Raw genomic sequence first — 18,377 nt, 5'->3', positions numbered from 1 at the left:
AGAGTTGAAGGAGGGGACAAAGTTTTTTTGGGGTCTACGTTGTAGGTTGTATTTGTGTATGTGTAAATTTTACAGTGGTATTTCACTTTATGAATGAATAAACCACAGAGAGATAAACCAGAAATACAGTAACTTGTTCAGACCTAAGGAATACTCATCCTTAATATGCTGACTCAATGCCTATCTCAAGTTCTTCTGTACTATTCATAATACAAACTTACTTTGAATTCAATTATTTAAGCAGTTGTTGTTTATTAAGATTGCAAAGGAATGTATCATCTCTACTTCTGGTCATGGTGCAGCACAAATGGGATCTATTTCATGGTATCTTACCATTCAGTAGCAATTTCTTGAAAGGATGAATATTCTACCGAAGTGCTGAATTGAAGCAGAACCTGATTTACAGAGCTACCATCTGCAATCTCAACTGAATTTAACATTGCTCTACATTGCTGCTCCTCTGGATGTCTAATGAGGTTATTTCTAGGTTAATTTTTCTCCTGATGCAGTCTTAATTAAAATATAATGAAGGCAGCAGAAGTTGCAAAATAAAAGAACTTGAGAAGATCCTTTTTGTGCTGCACCAGTGCTTTGTGGTAGGAATGTTTGTTACTACAGCTGCTAGTTATTATTTTGTGTAAGGCTCTTGCCCAATAGAGTGTGTGGGTGTGGGTGTGGGTGTGTGTGGGTGTGAATCATCTGCAGAGCCTGTGACAGCATTCCAGAAGTGAAGTTAGCTCCAGTGGCTGAGACACTGAGTTTGTGCCAGTGGGTTTCATGCCTGGGTTGGATTGAATAGAAGGAAATGTTAGTATTCTTAAGCCCAGCAACACTGGAATATAAAAGGAGATACGTTTGCATTGTTAATAAATCACCTATTGCTATTAATTTTCAGCAACCTGCTGATAGTTAATGGAGATGGTGATTTACTTCTGATGTAGCTCTAGCTGGGATTTTTTTTATTTTCAAGAATCATTCTTCTGCAGAAGATTAAAGCAAAATGAGGTTGATAGTTGGATGTGATATTCAGAATGAAAGCATCATGCTCCATAATTAGCAACTGTGAGCTGCAAACCCACCAGGGTGAGTTAGACCATGTGGTGAAAGAGGGTGATAGTGTGTTGTTGACAAATGTGATTTCTTCATGCATAAAACAAAATGCTGGGTTTGCCTGTGCTATTCCCACACACTGCACAAAATAGGCAATCACATAAATTCTCCAGGATTTCTCTTTTATTAACAATACCTGGCAGTGAAACATTTGTAGATGAACCTTTGATGGTGGATTAATTGACTGCTATCTCTACAGCTGCTGAAGAGTTAGAATGAGGGGATATAAAACCTAATGGTGTCTTTCTGGCAATAATTCCTCTTTAAAAAGTGTATGTGGCTGGTTTAAATACTTCAGTCTAGTAACCTGCTTTGTTAGGTCCTATGCTTGCCAAAATCTTTCTCCCCCTATCACAGAACAAAGCCACTGCTGTTTCTAGATGTCAGTGCCCAACTGTGTGTTGAAGTGTGGAAACCTGTGCTTTCTGGGGTTGTACTGATGGTTTCCCCTCTCTAAAAATCCTCTGTCAAAAAAAAACCAGTTTAACCACTTCTTAATATGATTTCAGAAGGAAATCCTTCAGAGATGATCTGGCAGGAGTCTCTCACTTATTGACTGCTACAGAATTTGCCCTTCCAAAGTGGTACTAAATGAATGTGTAGGGATTAAACTGAGCCAAATGCTCTTGCAGCAAAGCCATAGAAAGAAACACATTATTTCATAGCTGTACTATTGGAGCTAGAGCCAAATTTGGCCTCCTTAGAAATACTACAATTCTATGTGCCACAAGATCCTGCTCATCTCAGTTCCTGTGGAATCTTGGGGCAGGTATTAAGGCAAGAGTGATCCCAAAGCAGTGGGGTGTTCAAATTTGAGGGAAGACAGGAGGCTTTCTTTGGTTTAGCAGCCTCAGTGAAGGTATTTAATTGAACCTTCCAAGTTTTCTGAAGCCCTGCCAGGCAATAGCTGGGCTCTCCCTTTCTCCTCAGTAAGTTATTAGCTTGCTGCAGCAATCTGATTCCCTCACTTGATTATTGCATGAGAAAACAATCAGGCTTTGCTGCTGTTTTGGAAGCTGTTACATCTGGTAATGTGTCTGGGGTTTTCCTTTTGCAAAACACTGTTGATTGCCAATTTGAAAACAGTTATTTCTGGGACCAATGTTTTCCTGTGGATTTTACTTCAGGACACCATAGCATTCCTGATTGCTCTTGCTGTAGTGACAAATGAAGCGACAGAAGTGACTATGCTAATTTAATTCTTGGTTTGTCTTTTTCTATAACACTTTGCCCAAAAACATCCTTGTTCTCCCTCTGGGAGTGTTTGTGGGAACATTTCTGGTCTCATGAATATTCATGTAAGTATTCTCTAAAGCTCAGTGCAGTCTTTAAAACTGTCCCTGTCCAAAATGTGCTTTGGTGCACATTAAGTCCTGCTTAAAGGCAAAAAACTTTGACAAAGGCAATGCAGTAAACCACCTGTTACACCTTAGCTGAAGCTTGGTACAAAGAGCTGTCTTGGGGAGAGCATGTGCATCCAAATGAGCTGCAATTTGTATGGCTTCTTGCTCTCTGGATAGCTCCTGAAATCCTACTGCTCAGGGCTCATCCATTTGATGTGGAAGATACAGTTCATTCAGGGGATTAATTGGAATAAATAAAACCCAAGGCACTTTTTCTGTCTCTACAGGGCTCCAGGCACTACATGCACTGCAGATGAGGGCTGGTGGAAGGGTGTGGGGATGGATGCTTGGAAAAGAGTTGAAGCCTTGCTCTAGTCAGCAGTGATCTGGGAAACAGCATTGGGAAAGTTAATATGGAGATGTTGGCATCTCTTGCTAAACACTTTTTCAAGTCTGTGGATTTAGAGTATTTCAGAATATTGTTACCTAGATGTTCTGCCCTTGGGGTAATATTGCAGAATGAAACAGCACATTAGCTGTAAGAGAGTATTTTATTAAAATACTTCTTTGCTTGTTTCCTGGCAAAAAACTTTTCAAATATTCTCCCTTTCATATGTGCTCAGTAATCTGTTCATCTTTTTTCACAGTAGTTTTAATATTTTTACAAAACTGGGGAGTGTTTGGGGTTTTTTTAAAGGAAATTAAATTCTGTTTTCAGCTAGGGGTTTTTCATTAGACTTAGTCTGTAGTATGTGTCTCTAGCATCAGTATCAGCCTGATACTGGGCTATAATTGACTTTTGCATTCTGTCTGAGCAGAGTTCTCCTCAAAACCTAAGATCTGAGGGAAAAAGTAATTTGTGTAGATGGTCTTCATAAAACAAATACAGATCAAATCTGGAGCTGTCACAGAATTGCTCTTACAGATGCATCTGCTGCAAAATAATTACCTCTCCTGAGCCCAGTAAGTTAATCAGTGTCTTTTGTTTGTGTCCACAGTGAAAACAATTAAAAGCTCATTTCCTGGTTTTTTGGTAAACCTACAGATTCTCTGATTCTTAGGGGTAATTAGATTTATTTTGATGTGTATCACAGTCCAAAGTGTTCCTGTTGGACAACTAGCTGTCTGTAATATAATTTACTTGTAGCCAGGATGTAATTTCTTTTCAGTCACTTTTTTTCCTTGGGATGGTTTTTGCTAGAGAGTTCAAAATCCTTTTGTCATCTCTCATGTAAATTACATTTAAAAAGCTTAGGGCTCTTTGTACAATCATAAGAAATGCCATTATTTGTATTTATTTCAAGTTTCCTTTAAATTAACTTTTGCAACATGAGGAAAAATTCTCTCCTGTAGTTGAGAAGATAAAGCACTGATCACTCACAGGCAGTGAGATGTGTGCTCTACCTGCTGGCAAGTGCAGGTAGAGGCCCCACTGAGATGGGCAGAAAGCAGCCACTGACACTGGCACCTAATTCCTCTCTGCAAGGTAGCAAATGATGCCTTTCTCCCTGCTTCTCACAGTCCCTGCTCCACCAGGACAGACCACTCCTTTGCTGTCTTCAGATTGACTCTGCTGCCTATAATGTCGGTTTTGTTGACCATGAGCAGATTTAAACAACTTTTCCTGTGCCTTCTCCCCATAGCTTGGCAGGAGCATGAACTGTTGAGCCAAAGGTTAAAAAAAAACAAACCCCACACTTCCAAACCCCCCAAAAACCCCAAGGTGTTTTAAACTCTGTAGTACCCAGTAGTGCTGGTAGACTATTAAAAAAGAAGTGACAAGACCACACCCCATGATAAACCTTGCATGCCTTCTCTAGGATGGCTTCACTTGGCTCTTTATGCTCTGCTTGTTGCTTAGATCTTAGCATTAGATCACAAGTGCTATGTCACCAAAATATACCTTTTGTCTCCACCTCTGTGTGAATACCCTAATCTCTGAACTATGTCAAAGCTGTGCTGCAGCAGACTGGCCTCTAACTTTTTTGTTATAAAGAAGGAGTGACAGTAGCTGCAGAGAGGGCACTAAGCCTCTGTGCAGGCAGGCAGATACATCTGTTTTATTTTAATTCTCAGAGGACCTTTATCCTGATTCGATTGCTTACTCAAGGGCATCAATTGTTTTTTTGTGTGCCCTTAATGCATTAAACATTTTTCCAGCTCAAGGAAGCATCAGATATATTTTCCATTGTCTTAAGAGTCACAACTAAACTTCAGCACTGAGTGTGCCAAGGGGAAATGGGAGAATGTGGAAGTGGATTTGTTAGTAGAGTGGAGGGAATATAAAACTCCTGTGCTATAAACATAGAGGATTTAGAACCTCAAACCTGAGGGATCTCCTGAATGCCAAGTTATTTTCTGACAGCTGTTCCTGACTTAGTTTAATTAATGGGAAATGCACATAGGCACCTTTTTTGTAATTTAAAAATGTTCAAGTCCAAATCACTTTTGAATATGAGCATTTTCTGATATGCTCTTGTATGTGCAGCAACACCTTCTTTAAGAAGCTCAAGTGTCTATATTCTGTGCAGAAGTGTTCTCTTGCAAAGGTGCTGAGGCTTTCAGATGGCTTGTGAGGAAATGAAAGAGATTAAGGTAGCAGGTTGTCAAGATAGTGGAACACAAATTAACTACTTCTGTCCTCACATTGTCCACATGTGATCTAAAAAAACTCTTTTAAGTAGCCTTTGAAGACAAATTCCAAAACTTGAGCTGAAAATGTTCACTGAAGCCTTTCTTTCAGAATTACATTTTATTTAGAAATAGAAAAGATGTATTTTCTACAATCACAGAATCCCATCTGTTTGAATTATGTACTCTTTAGGCCTTTTAAAATAAAATTCTTGAGCTGATTGTGAACTTACTGGGATATTAAAAAAGTTAAGAGAAGATTACCCTAAGCTGTGATCTGCTAAATTATATGGGCTGTCAAATCCCACCCACCAACTAGTGTCAAATAAGAACCAGGAGACTTGAGCTTGTACTGAACACAGATGTCAGGAGTATCTCCAACTTAGATATAGGAATTGCCTATAAAAGGAAGTGTTAACTTCCCTTTTTATTTGAAAAATGGTATCTACCTTCACTGTTAAAGATCTGTTTTATGTCATACACATATCATACTTACACAATTTTATCACTGAATAAAAATGTAAATTTTCAGGCATTCATTATGTTAAATATTTGCTTTTTCCTGAATAGGTGAATGGCCATATTAATATGGTTAACACTATTAATTATGTTTGTATTATTGTTTACCAGGAGTGCTAATCAGTGTCATTAATTCACTGACATTTTTAAATGTGGTTGCATCTGTGTTCTCATCTGGATGACAGAAAAGCAGTGGGAATTGCTAAATGCCCCAGTTACATTGGTTGCTTCACATTAAAAAAAAAAAAGAGCTGTGCAGTTTTGGGAGTCTGATCAATAAATTACAAATTCTGAACTTGCAGGTTCATATCTGCTTCTGTAGTCTCTCTAGCCCCTACTCAGAGAATAAATTCTGAACAAACACAAGCATTATTCATCTCCCTGCTCTGTAAAAGTCATACAAAGACTCCCACATCACCTTGAAAAATAGTTGGAGGGTGGTTTGTAATTTGTAAATGATCAAAATATTTATACCTGCAAATATCAAATGGGTTAAGTTTGGAAAAGTTTTCTCTCTTTCCCTACCTTGCTACTTGTGTGATTATTTTTGAATGAAGTAGGTATTTTCAGTTAGGCAATCTTAGGGTGTAAGGTGGATGAAAAATGTTTCATTTAATAAAGGAAGAGTGGAATGGCCCTAACTTGCTCTGGTTTATCTGTCCTTTTACTCACCTTATTTTGCAGGAATTAATTAATTTTTCTGTTCACAAGTGTTTGGTTGCAGTAACTATCACTAACCACAGTTCGTCAGTAGTTGAAGGAGTTGCTAAAAAGCTCTAAGCAAGTGCTTCACACACAGCACCATGCTCTTTCCTGTGTGCAGCCTCCTAGGAGAGCCTTCCTGGTGCTGTGTGATAATAATATGGGACGGACAACCTAGGTTTTGTTTTATTTTGTTTGCTTTGTAAACAGGATTTCAGCTCTCACTTGCGTTCATAGTTTACCCAGAGTTGTGTCCGCAATTAATTTGGATGAATTGTTTGATTTGGGGTGAAACTGGGAGGTCTGGGTGCCACCAGATCTGCTCATGGCTAAGAAGTTTTCCATAAAAAGCAGGCTTAGAGCCAGGTAAAAGGATGTAAACAAGTCTGGAGTGACTGAAACCTTTTGCTGTTTGCCCTTTGAGAGCCAAGCTGGGAAATGCATTGCCAAGCCTTCCTCATGACAGGCTGAGAGGACAGAGTGAGATGATGGGGATGGAGACTTGCTTGCTCAATGTTTTTATTTCTTTATAGCTTTTAAAGTCATACTCCTTGTCAGGGACCTTCTCCCTTTCTGCTCTGTAGCTCAGGTTTTCTCAGTCAGCACAGAGAGTACCACAGCCATGGCACCACCTAGGAAAGGTAGGGTAGGCAAGTACAGCCCTGGGGCCTGAAGATTCACTCCCTATATCCTTCTTACATTAGAACCATTTCCAGTTTCAGTTTTCAGGTGCTTAGTTTATTAGCCACAGAGCAATTCCTGCAGAAAGCTGGTTGATTAAATGGCAAAACAATTCTGTTCAAAGCCCAATTTTCTCACAAGCTAGTTCTGATGGAAGAGATTTTCTGTGATTCCCAAAACAGCATGTAGATAATTAAGGAAAAGCCCTTGTGGTTCTCCAGCCTCCAGCATTTGTGAATGGTCTATAAATGTGCCTATTGCTCGAGTCCAATTTCTGTTCATTACCTCATTTTTAGCAATACTGCAGCAAAACTAGATGGCTCAAATATTTATTCAATATACACCTTTAAAAGTAGCAAGCCAAAATGTCACAGGCTAGTGATGAGAAAATGTCTCCCAAGTTATTAAACTTGTATATCTTGTTTGCTTTCCATTGTAGTCTGTGCAGTTTGCGTTTTCTGTCTCTGGAAAATTTCCTTGATGACTGTTTGATGTATCTGACACTGATTTTTTCAGTGTCAGGCTATTTAATTTATTAGCCTGTGGAAAACTGATAGGTGGAGATTGGGATCTTGCTTCCATTCTTAATTTTGAGTCTGTTTTTTCATTTTTAATCAACGTCTGGTGCACAAGGTCCCACTGGCAATGCAGAAGAAGAGAGCCCTGAGCTGTGTGATCTCACAGCCCCCATGGCTGGAGAGGATGTGGGTCTGCTCTTTTCTGTGCCACTGGAGGCTGGCTCATCTCTGCACAGCCTGTTCAGTGCTCACAGCCACATCAGGCCTGCAGGGAGACTGGGAAAATGCCTCATTCTGCCTTCAGATTTTCACCAGAATATTTCACCAAACCAGTAGTTTTCTTTGCCTTTGTACCTGCCATTTGCCTGTGTTTTTTGAGATTATTTCTATGTTGTTTATATCTTTCTGTTCCTGCCTCTGAAAGAAGAGCAAGCCTTTCTGTGTTTGTCTGACGTGCAGTATATTTTCAGGAGCATGACACAGACAAGCATGGTTTCAAAGCCATCTTATTGCAAGTAAGTTCAGGAAACCATCTCTGCAAATGTTCCTCTCCTGTTCTTTGTGAAAGATCAATCCTGACTGGAGGTAAAGACCTTTGATCTGAAGAGGTACAGACTGCACACATTCAGCTGTTTCACTCCCATCTACAGGGAATCAATCCATCTGTAAGCATTTCTTGCAGTATTCCCACACTTGTGCTTCTGGCCTTAGACAAAAAGGAAGGAACAGGATCTTAAAATCTGATAACTGCAAGGTACCCTCTTGTTCTTCTGCTGTAGAACTTGCAGTGTTCTGCTCCTGAAGAATTAGTAAAGTTAAAGCTTAGATAGCACTGTTTTCGACAGAGCTAAAATCTCTATGGCTTCTTTTAAATTTGATAGGAGCATCTGTGTTTTCAGCACTCCTGAAAATCCATGTACCAATCTGAGATCTGAACCTAATTGTAAGTTGATACAAAGTTGAACAAATACACAAATGCACCTAGGACACATGCAGTCTGTAGGTTGGAGGGGTAAAATATAGAGAAAAAAATTGTATTTAACTGAGTTTTCACCTTCCTCTGCTTTATTTTATTCTGTTTTGTACCTCTTTTCATTTTTGGAGTGTTTTCCCTTCCCCACAGCATCTGTTTTACAATAGATCATCTGTGCTACCCAGGCATCAACTCCACATCAGGATTCAGGTCTCCAAGTGCAGGACTTCCCATGAAGATGAATAATGACAGTATTACAGGTCATAACTCTTTTGTTCTCAGAAGTATTTACAGGTAGTATAATTTCACCTATAAGTCAAGAGGGATGCTTGAAAAATACCTTGCTTTGCAGTATTTTCTTGGTCAAGAAACTGCATTTCTGCCTGTGATTCTCAAGTCACTGGTGTCCATAGGTGTGCAGAGCTGGTTGGAAACAGGGCTGAGATGCCTGTTGATCTCTTCAGTGTAACCTCTGTGCCTGTTTGTGGGTGTTAAGATTAATAGTTGGACTTCAAAGTGCTGCAACAGCAAAGGAAGGCAGAGTACACTGAACAACCCCTCACCCCATTTCCTTTTCCAAGTTCACACAATCTGTAAATAAAGCAAATATTTTGCTGAATTTTATATCAAATTTAAACAACTTCTAGTTGTTCAGTCTTCTAGTCTCTTCTTATTATTAAAGAAACACTGTCATGGCAGGCTCTTGCCATTGTATTTTAGCTGTATGAATAGCAGCATTTCCTGTTTTTCCAGGCAAACTGACATAAACATGACTCTCCAAGGAGATGCAGAAGGTAGAATTTTTGTAAACTGATGTTGGGACTTGAGCAATTTATCTCCAGTGAGAGCTGTCTGCTTATTCTTGCCAAAGGCATTAGCTGAAGATTATTGGTCCTCTTGATTGCTGAAAATGTGTAACTGAATGAGAGAGAAAATATTTTATATATAGAGAAAGGATATTGCTTTGGGTTTTCTTTTCAATAATTGCAAATAGAGGGATACTTCCTCAATAATACTTTTAATCTAGTGCTGTTTCCTGTCATTGCCAGTGGCCATTACTGAATATTTCAGAATAAGTGGCAGTTTTCTTCTTTTTATGTCAGCCCCATCCTCAAAATGATGTTTATAGCATTCAGTGTACTGCATGTTGGGCCCCATTCTTGCCTCTATGAAAGGGTTTGTTAAACCCTGAAAAATGGGATTTAATAACCCTCCCAGATTCCCTTTTTTTTTTTTTTTTGCTAGTCTTGTCTACGATCGCTAATTCTCATCCAGATAGATTTTCAAGTCCGCTTTTAATTTCAGCTCACAACTTCCTCAGTTCTGAATGACCAAATCAGGAAAATGTTTAAAAGTTCAGTACTTTTCCTTTGTAAGTCTTGCCAGAAACAAGAAGGATTTCTCCCTGCTTGTCTTTTACCTTAGAACCGTGATGAATGTTGTCTTCAGACCCTCTTCCTCTCTAGGAGAGGTGTTCTTGGATGACTCAGGTTCCCAAGGGTCTTTCTCAGTTCTTGGCTGAAGAGGTGGGCATAGAAAATCCTTTTCTGAATTCTGGAGTTTCATCTCTCTTTGTAAGATAGGGTTCCTTAGGAAATGCTTCTTGGGTCAGAAGGCTAACAGTTCAGAAAGAGCTAACTACAGAATCGCCTGGGGAAAAAGTGAGAATAGACAAGACTAGAATTGACAATTTCTAGGCTGGAAAAAAGTATAAACAGAAATAACTATCATTTGCTTCATCTGTGTATTGTACCTAAAGTGAGGAAACTTCCTCAGACACCACAGAACACAGATTTCCTCTATAAAATTTTTACAAATCTTAAACAGTGAAAATCAGGTAGGCAGGATTGTTTCTCACATGTTTCAAGCACCAGACTTTTACTCTGAAATAGGATGAGCTTAAAGACAAGAATGATCTGGGGCTAGATTAGAGCCTTTCATGTATAAAAAAACCCAATACTACAAGTCACAGATTAAAAGAAGGAAAAATCCATCATTTTACTAAAAAGTCCTCCCGCTCCCAGGAAAAGAAAAGTCAAATCTGATTCAAATGGTGAGTCTTCCCTGTGGGCAGAGCAGTGGTTGTGGTGATAAGGGACTTGACGTGGGTGGACAGTTCTGGTTTTCACCAACAGAGAAGGCAGAGGCTTGGCTTGGGGATGCTGGTGTTGGATCCTGTCTGTCAGAGCTCAAAAACCCATTGAGATGTTTGGCTGTGGGTAAGGACAGGGTGCTCCAGCACAGCATTGTCTGTGCATGTGAGCTTGCACGCTGCTGTTCTTACAGTCACTTCCCTGTGCTCTCCTAATGCCTAATTAGAAGCTGAGCAATTAGCTCAAGAAGCCTTATCAGAGTTTCCTCTGGGAAATTGGTGCCTTTAGTGTTACGCAGACATGGTGAGTCAGACCGAGTTCCCAAGACTTTGTATATAACAGGAAAGCAGCAGATAATTGCAGTTTAATAAAGCCCCTTGATGCCCTCATCTGCTGGATAATAATTTCAGTTGACAGTTGATGTTTTCAGCTATGTAAATTTTTAAAAATTATTATTTATGGTTCAAAGAAGGACTACCCTGAATAATAGAATCTTTAACCTAAGATCTTAAGCAGTGTTTGAGACAAATAGTATGCTTTAGGGTTTTTTACTGGCTCAAGAATCATGTAAATTAAACCACTCTAAGTATACCTATTTGAAGAGTTCTTAAATTTGCTGTGTGTATTTTTAGAATGATCATGAACTCCAAGGGAAGGAGTTACCTCGTGAAAATAAAATCTCAGGCACCCTAGTGTTATGTTGCTGCCCATCCCTTCAAAGACACCTGCGATCTTTGCAGTGACAGAAGTCACTGTGTGCTGTTGCACTTAGAGCAGCTGTTCACAGACAGTTACATCCAAAGCCCATTGCTCTGGGGCCTGGCTGAGGATGTGTCATCATCCTCAGGCCCTTGGGGCACAGCTATAAGTGATGGTGTTTATGATGTGCTCCTCCTTGTGCCCATACCTGTTGCCCTGGCCTGTGGGGCCTGGTTGCTTAGAAACAGATCTGTGAGGTGGCAGTGGTGTTTATCTCTTGGCCTTCAGCAGATAAGGAGTGTTAATTTGTAGTTCATATTATAGCTGACTTTCTCTGTGGTTTATTAAATCCAGTGTGTTTAACCAGTGTGTTCTCTGAAAGCTTTCACTGGGCTGAGTTTCCCAGCTGTATTAAAAGCTCGGCGCAGCAGGCGTTGGATGTGAGCTTTTGGAGCAAGGCAAGGTTTAATACCAGTGTGACATTTGGAAAAGTGTCTAGGGGAATGCACTGTGCCTGCTTACTGCATTTCAAGAGCATTTCACCATTTGCCAGCCTTTTTATTTTTCTTGAATTTCAGATTCCTAAGGGGGTTAGACTGAAAAGGAAGAGTTTTATGCTTCCCTAAAATAACTGCTTACGTCTTACTCCACGCAAATTGAAGCCCCCCCCAACTTTTCACACCACAAATGTGCAGCAGAAAGAAGAAAAAAAGCAGAGAGCCTGACTCAGTACTGGGCCATATCCAGTGCTATTCCTCTGCCACTGTCTCCCTTTTCTACTCCAATCCCCAAATTCCTCCCTTTTTGCTGCCTTTTGCCCACCCTCACTTTCTCCAGGTCTCCTGTCAGAGCAGCGGGCATTAGCAGAGCTCTTGGCCAGTACTCAGCAGTCAGACATAGCCACATGTGCCACTCCTGTGGGCTGGGGGATGAAGAATATAGCTGGTTATGTCATGTGTAAAGCAGAGTCTCACAGATCCCATCTTGTGAGCTGCAGCCTACTGCAGATGACAACAGGAGAAAGCTGGTTTGGGTGGCACCAGGGAGACAGCAAAGCAGCAAGGCTTATAATATTCTTATTTTCACTTTCAGTTCACAATTTAAATACCCACAAGGAACAAATTTCCTTTGCTCCTAACAGTCTTTTTGAATGATAATGTCATTGGAAATTTCATTTTGCCTTTGCCCAAGAAGACAACAGCTGTTTTCTGCAAGGCAGAGAAATTGTAATCTCTATAATTGTTCAGTACTGTACACCAAAGGCTTTAGGATCTACCATTTACTCAATGTGATAAGTGTTTGTGCAGATTGATACTTATTTTCTTGATACTTGTCTTTTAGGTGCTATTCCAATTTAAATGTGGTAATAAAAATCTTACAATGCAAATATGTTTCAGCTGATGTAAAGGAATGTGATCAGCAGCTCACACACAGGTTTTTAACTGTTGTTATCAGAGGAAATGCTCTTAATGCAAGCAAGGGCAATAGAATTTGATCCTCAAATGTCTAGATTTGCAATTTCTGAGTACTCAGGTGCGTGACTGCTTGCAGGCTAAAGTGCTTTGTGAGATTGGGGTAGAAAGAGCTCCTGCCAAATTCTCCCTAAAAATTCTTCTTTCTTCCCTGAGCGGAGAGGAATTGTATTCCCATGATGATACATGCACTCCCACTGGAAAGCAGCCAGGTGGAAAGAAAAAAAAAAACCAAAGTACACTTTTCTGTGCATCAAGTGTGTCAAGTGTTTCATACATGTGGGGAGTTTAGCTGCCGTTCTTGCCTCCTGTGCAGATGGATGCATCCCTGAATTCATGTGAATTGGCACAGGTTTGGTGTCAGATGGGAGCTCTGCTCTAGTCCAAGTAGTATCACCTCTCCTTGAGCGTTCCCATGCCATATGGACATGTCTGATGGAGAGGCAAGAAGGAATTTTCTAAGAGCAGGGTGAGGGCTGGAGCAACTCTCAGGGACAGCGTCTGTGTTTACTTGTTAGAGCACTTCATGGCAACCACAGACCCTTTCTTCTGGATGATTGCAGTCACCACAGGTAGATACTGACAGGCTGGTGGGATAAGAGAAATGATACAATCTCTGAGAACTTCACTGTGCTTGAACAGAACAGAAACTTAAAGAACAGAAACTTAAAACACTTATACAGAAACTCAAACAGCTACATTTTCTGTAAGTGTAAACAATAATATTGCTGCATTGTTGTCTCACTGGAAGTGGCCCAGGTTCAAAGCAGGATTTGGTTATGTGCTGCAGGCAGTAGGGTTATGTGCTTGTACCAGATGGAGCTTTTAAATTTTCATCAGCAGGTTTATAAACACAAGAATATCCTTTTATCTGCCCCCAGCTCTTTTACTAATTGGCTGCAAATGCTGAACTTCAATTAGCATGGAGTGGAGGAACAGATGAAATAATATACATTCTTAGTCATGATTATCCATCATGTGAGAATGAAATAGACATTAATGATGACTGTTTCAGTTTTTTGGGGGCTTTTCTATTGGTGTTTTTTTCCCCCTCTTTAATACTCAGTAGTATAAATGAGTGAAAATAACTAAAAACCATGAGCCAGATTTTCTGGTGATGAAATTCTATTGCAGGCAAAGAGTGAGAGTTTTCAGCCTTGCTCATCTTTGCTTTGACTCCTGTAGGTGTTGGGCCAAGCCAACACAAGGGTGTGTGACAGCTGTGTTGCTAGGTTTGCCATGGAAAGATTTTACAAAGGCATTTATACAACTACATTTTTCCTGCTGCTGGGAGGTGGCCAGAGAGGTCTAGGCTTTGAAGCAACACTGCTGTGTGTTATGAGAGAATCCCAGCTATTCTGAGGGGTGCAGGTGCATGGAGAGGCCAAGGGGTTGATGAGCTGGCTGCTGTCTTTGCCTTTAGCAGCACCTTTGCTGGCCTACAACATCTGCTCTGCATGTGCCCCAGCTGAGAAGCTCTTTCTGGACCCTGCAGGCATCCAGCTACTGTGCTTGTTCCCTGTGGTTTATAAATCATTCAGGAGATTTGCACCTTTCAACAGCAGTAACAGCTCTTTAGAGGGTATCAAGGAAGGATCTCTACCTTAACTGATAACCTTTAGGCAGAAGGTTTGGGTGTATTTTCAAACATCAATTTTGGCACACAGTTTGAGAATGTATTGGAAAATTGTCAGGAAAGCTGAGTAAAGTCACCACTTTGCGAGGTATAGATTGGTTCTGGGAATTCTGCATCCAGCTTTTCATGTCATAGAACCATAGAACGCTAAGGGGTTGGAGTGGATCTTAAAAAACACATAGTCCCAACTGCCCTGCCATGGACACCTCACCCTAGATCAGGTTGCTCAAGGCCTTATCCAGCCTGGCTTTGAACATTCCCAGGGCTGGGGCATCCAACCCTGTTGGCTATCTTGCCTTAAGAAGGCTTTGCTGGAAAAGTAATTCACAAAGAGGATAGGGCCTACTGTTGTGAAATAGAGATGCATAAATCTGAATAAGTAACTGAAAGAAAACTGTTCTCGCAATAATATTGGAATATGTTCTGACTAATCAAACCCCAGAATATACCCCTGAGGCACTTACTGTCTGTCTTTGGTGTGCTTTAGCATAAGGATGTTGGCTTCATGGGCCATACTGACCTTGGAATAAAATGCAGTAGAATCTCTGGAGTTGGAAAAGACTTTTAAAATCATTGGGCCCAACCACAAGCCTCACACTGCCAGGTCCACCACTGAACTGTGTCCCCAAGTGCCACATCTACGTGTTGTTCAAACACCTCCAGACGTGGTGACTCAACCACTTCCCTGGGCAGCCTGTTCCAGAGCTTGACAACCCTTTCAGTGGAGAAATCTTTCCTAATATCCAAACTAAGATGGTAGGAGAACAGCAATGCTGCTTTTGCCTAAGTCTCCCCTGACGACAGGAAACCAACAGAATTTTTCTTTTCCTGAGCTCTGCAGGCTTGGTGTGTGTAGCTGGAGGCAGCTGCTGCTGTGTCACAAAATGTGGCTGTGAGCAGGAGTTAGCGAAAAACCAGCACGACACAGGGGTCTGCAATTGCCACAGGAGTGAGCCCAAGTGCCATTTGATTGAATTATCAGAGATGCATGAGGCTTCAGTTCTAACTTAGCATAGGCTGAGAGGTTACTGAGGAAAATGGACCTGTTCTCTGATCTGCTGTTCTGATGCTATAGCTCACTGTTAAAAGAAGGCCACCAAGCTTTTCCTTGTACTGCACTGGAAGTGACACATTGCAAGGGGAGGGAAAGTTCTATTTAAAATTGCATAATCAGAGATGAGGTGCAATTGAGGAGAAAGATCAAAGATAGGAAGCAGGGACAGGAAGAAAAAGATGAGATACAGTGTGGCTGTATAGACAGCTTGATTTCATGTTAATGAATCTCTGCTTAGGAAGGGAAGGGTGGCTTTGTGTACCAGGAGAGAAAAACAGCCTTCTGCCACCACACTGAGACTCTCTTTGAACATGGTCTCCTACCAAAATGAAGGACTGCACTCTGCTTCACATTTCACAGAATTAGAAAAAGACCAAGCTATTTTCTGACTGCCTGCATCCTGCTTATGTAACTTGCAGATGACGGCTGTGCAACCTCTGGCTGAGCCCTGGAAAATTTCCTCGTCGGTGAGTCAGGTGCTTGGCAAACGGTCTGGTGCAGTGGGCTTGGAGATGAGATTGCAGTCAGAGGCACTACCTGGATACTAGAGCCCAATTCAAGGTCTCTTTATGGAACTTCTTCCTCGTAGAAGCTTGCTGATCATCCTGGTTTTGTCATTGCCAAGTGTCCCTGTTGTGCGGTATTAATTAGTTATTAATTAATTATTAATAAATAATATTAATATGAATGAATTGTTCTGTGTTAATTAGTTATCCAGAGATGTGGGTCAGCAAGGAAGGAGGAGAAGAGCTAGGCAAGAACGAGTCCTTGCCCTTTGCATTAATTTTATCCATAGAAATTCCATCAGGGTGTGGGGAGAGTGTTAAATGCAGCGGGGCTGCAGAAGTGGGACTTCGTGGGGAAGCACAGAGTCCCCCTTTGCAGCCCTCATTCTGAAACTCCAAGCAGTTATCAGAACTTGTTGGTGCGGAGGCTGTGAATCTGGCTGAAAGCTGGAGGTCAGGACTGCATGTTGTGCTGTAGGAGTAAAATTGAGAACTATGAAAAGTAAGGATTAGACGCAGGGACGAGGGAAAAAACTGAAACAGATGCAGAACTGTCTCAGCTGCAGACCAGACTTCCTTGTTGCTCAGCTGTCGTCTCCAGGAGCAGCAGATCCAAATTTCCACCTCTTTGGAAGTGTAACTGAGAGTAGCCAGATCTGTACCACCAAGCAGGTCCAGTCACTGCAGTCTCAAGGCTGGGACAGCTGTGAAGTCCCCATATCAGCCCATTTTACACCAGTCTGTGCAGGAAGGCCCTGTGGCAGCCCAGCTGTGTTGAGAGCAGCACTTGGTTTGCTCATGCAAAGAGCCTGTTTGCCAGACTGCAGTGGGAGTGGGACAGAAAAAGACTTTGCCACAGGGATGACCTGGTGACTAATGAGTTTCATTGATCCTCTGCTTGCAGGAGAGAGCAATCCATCATCTGCAGCTTCTGTGGGCTGTTCTGCTGAAGGCTCTGAGGAAGCAAACGTGAGATGTTACCCAAAAGCAGGGCTGTGTGAGCCCTCTGAACCTAATGATGCTGTGCTCTCATGGATGTATGAACATGATGGTGCAGAAGATCCCAGCATCAGGGACTCTCTGGATGGCTTCTACAAAATGTATTGCAGAAAGCAGCCAGAGAGAAAGGATCCGACCTACGAGGCTGCCTCACGGTGTCTGTCACAGAAGATTTCAGAGTTGGAACAAAAGGACGGAACAAAATATGTGTCACGTTGCCTGCAAATGGCACAGTTGGTCTTGAACAGAGATGGATGTAAGATCTTTCCAAACCATCCCCCTTCTGCTTGCTTTTCAAAGCCAGCTGAAGGAGAAGTCCTGTTGGAAAACAGGAGGAGTATACCTGGACTCTCAGATGACATCCTGCAGTTCCTCTTGAAACACACACAGGCTGAATGTAGCCCTGATGGGTCACACGAGAAGTGAGCAAGACATTGGTTTGTTTCTATCATCAAAGCTTTGCTTTCACTCCAGAAAGAGGTGACTTCCTTAGAAAGACATTGTTCTCCAAGCACCTCCTTCAGCACCAGGTGCTCCATGGAGCGGCTCACCCACACCAGACCTTGCACCTTGCTCTCTGAAGGGCAGCACTGCATAAGGAGCATCCATGTAACTGCTTTGGGATGTGGTGACTATTTGGGAGGGGTCATGCAGTGTTTGCTGCTGGGACATCAAACATGGTAATTTATACCCACCAGGCTTTTACATTGGCCTGCATCCTTACCCTAGGTTAACAGTGGTCCAGCCCAAATTCAGCCCTTGGGTGGGCATGGCTGTCCAAGTGCTGTTGGCTATGACAGACTGTTTGAATGACCTTGGCATGGTGTGCCCCAGCCCTACAGAGGGAGAGTTAAGATTTTGTTCTGTACATCTGGCCCCACGGGGTGCCTCTTAGCTCTGTGTTTTTACCTACAGACATGTAACCCCATAATTCATGATTGCAATGCCAGGCGAATTTTTCTGTCTGAAAAAGTGTGTGTGTGCATGAAAAAGAGAAAATACAGCTGAGCATGTTCTCTGACAGTGCTTCTGTCCTCTTTACCTCTCCACCATCCTACCCCCCAACAACCTTCAGTTCCTTTCTGACTTTCATGGTGGTGCTAATGAGATCCCTGGGGGAATGTTCCCTTTAAAATGAAACGGATCTCTCTGAGCCCAAAGAGGCTGATGTCAGTCAGCAGCAGAGCAATGAACCCACACACAGCCACTTAAGGTTTCTCTCTCAGAAGCCTCCCGGCTCGGTGGCTTCTTTGTTTCTTTACTGCCTCTGCCAGGCAGATAAATGTCTTTGTGCATTTTCCACCCACTGGCCTTTCCACTGTTTTACAGCAGTTTGCTGTAGTGCTGTTGTTTGCTAACTGGGGAGGCCATTCTCCAGTGTGGGTGTGAACAGGGAAGCACAGAGTGCCAGAAGAAGAGATGTGTTTAAGATGACAGCGGA

General features: G+C 41.7%; 1 protein-coding gene across 6 annotated transcripts in view; it reads left to right on the top strand.

The window, feature by feature from the left end:
• The window catches only part of SHLD1 (shieldin complex subunit 1), a 34,734-nt gene extending 16,625 nt beyond the window's left edge, over positions 1-18,109 (top strand). For 5 of the 6 annotated variants that reach the window (XM_088053445.1, XM_088053443.1, XM_088053444.1 and 2 more), the window contains one exon: positions 16,842-17,377. In XM_088053445.1, coding sequence (XP_087909571.1) covers positions 16,842-17,362 — 521 coding nt within the window. In that variant the 3' untranslated portion in view covers positions 17,363-17,377. Of the gene's footprint in view, positions 1-16,841 lie in introns of all 6 variants that reach the window. The other variant, XM_088053442.1, reaches the window with a different exon arrangement.
• Positions 18,110-18,377: the final 268 nt, after the last annotated feature.

The sequence above is a fragment of the Pseudopodoces humilis genome, chromosome 3, assembly GCF_049639895.1.
Source record: "Pseudopodoces humilis isolate 2021_Gansu_Grassland_sample_001 chromosome 3, ASM4963989v1, whole genome shotgun sequence".
Lineage (NCBI taxonomy): Eukaryota > Metazoa > Chordata > Aves > Passeriformes > Paridae > Pseudopodoces > Pseudopodoces humilis.
Note: the sequence above shows the minus strand (reverse complement) of the source record. Positions and strands in the feature narration are given on the sequence as shown.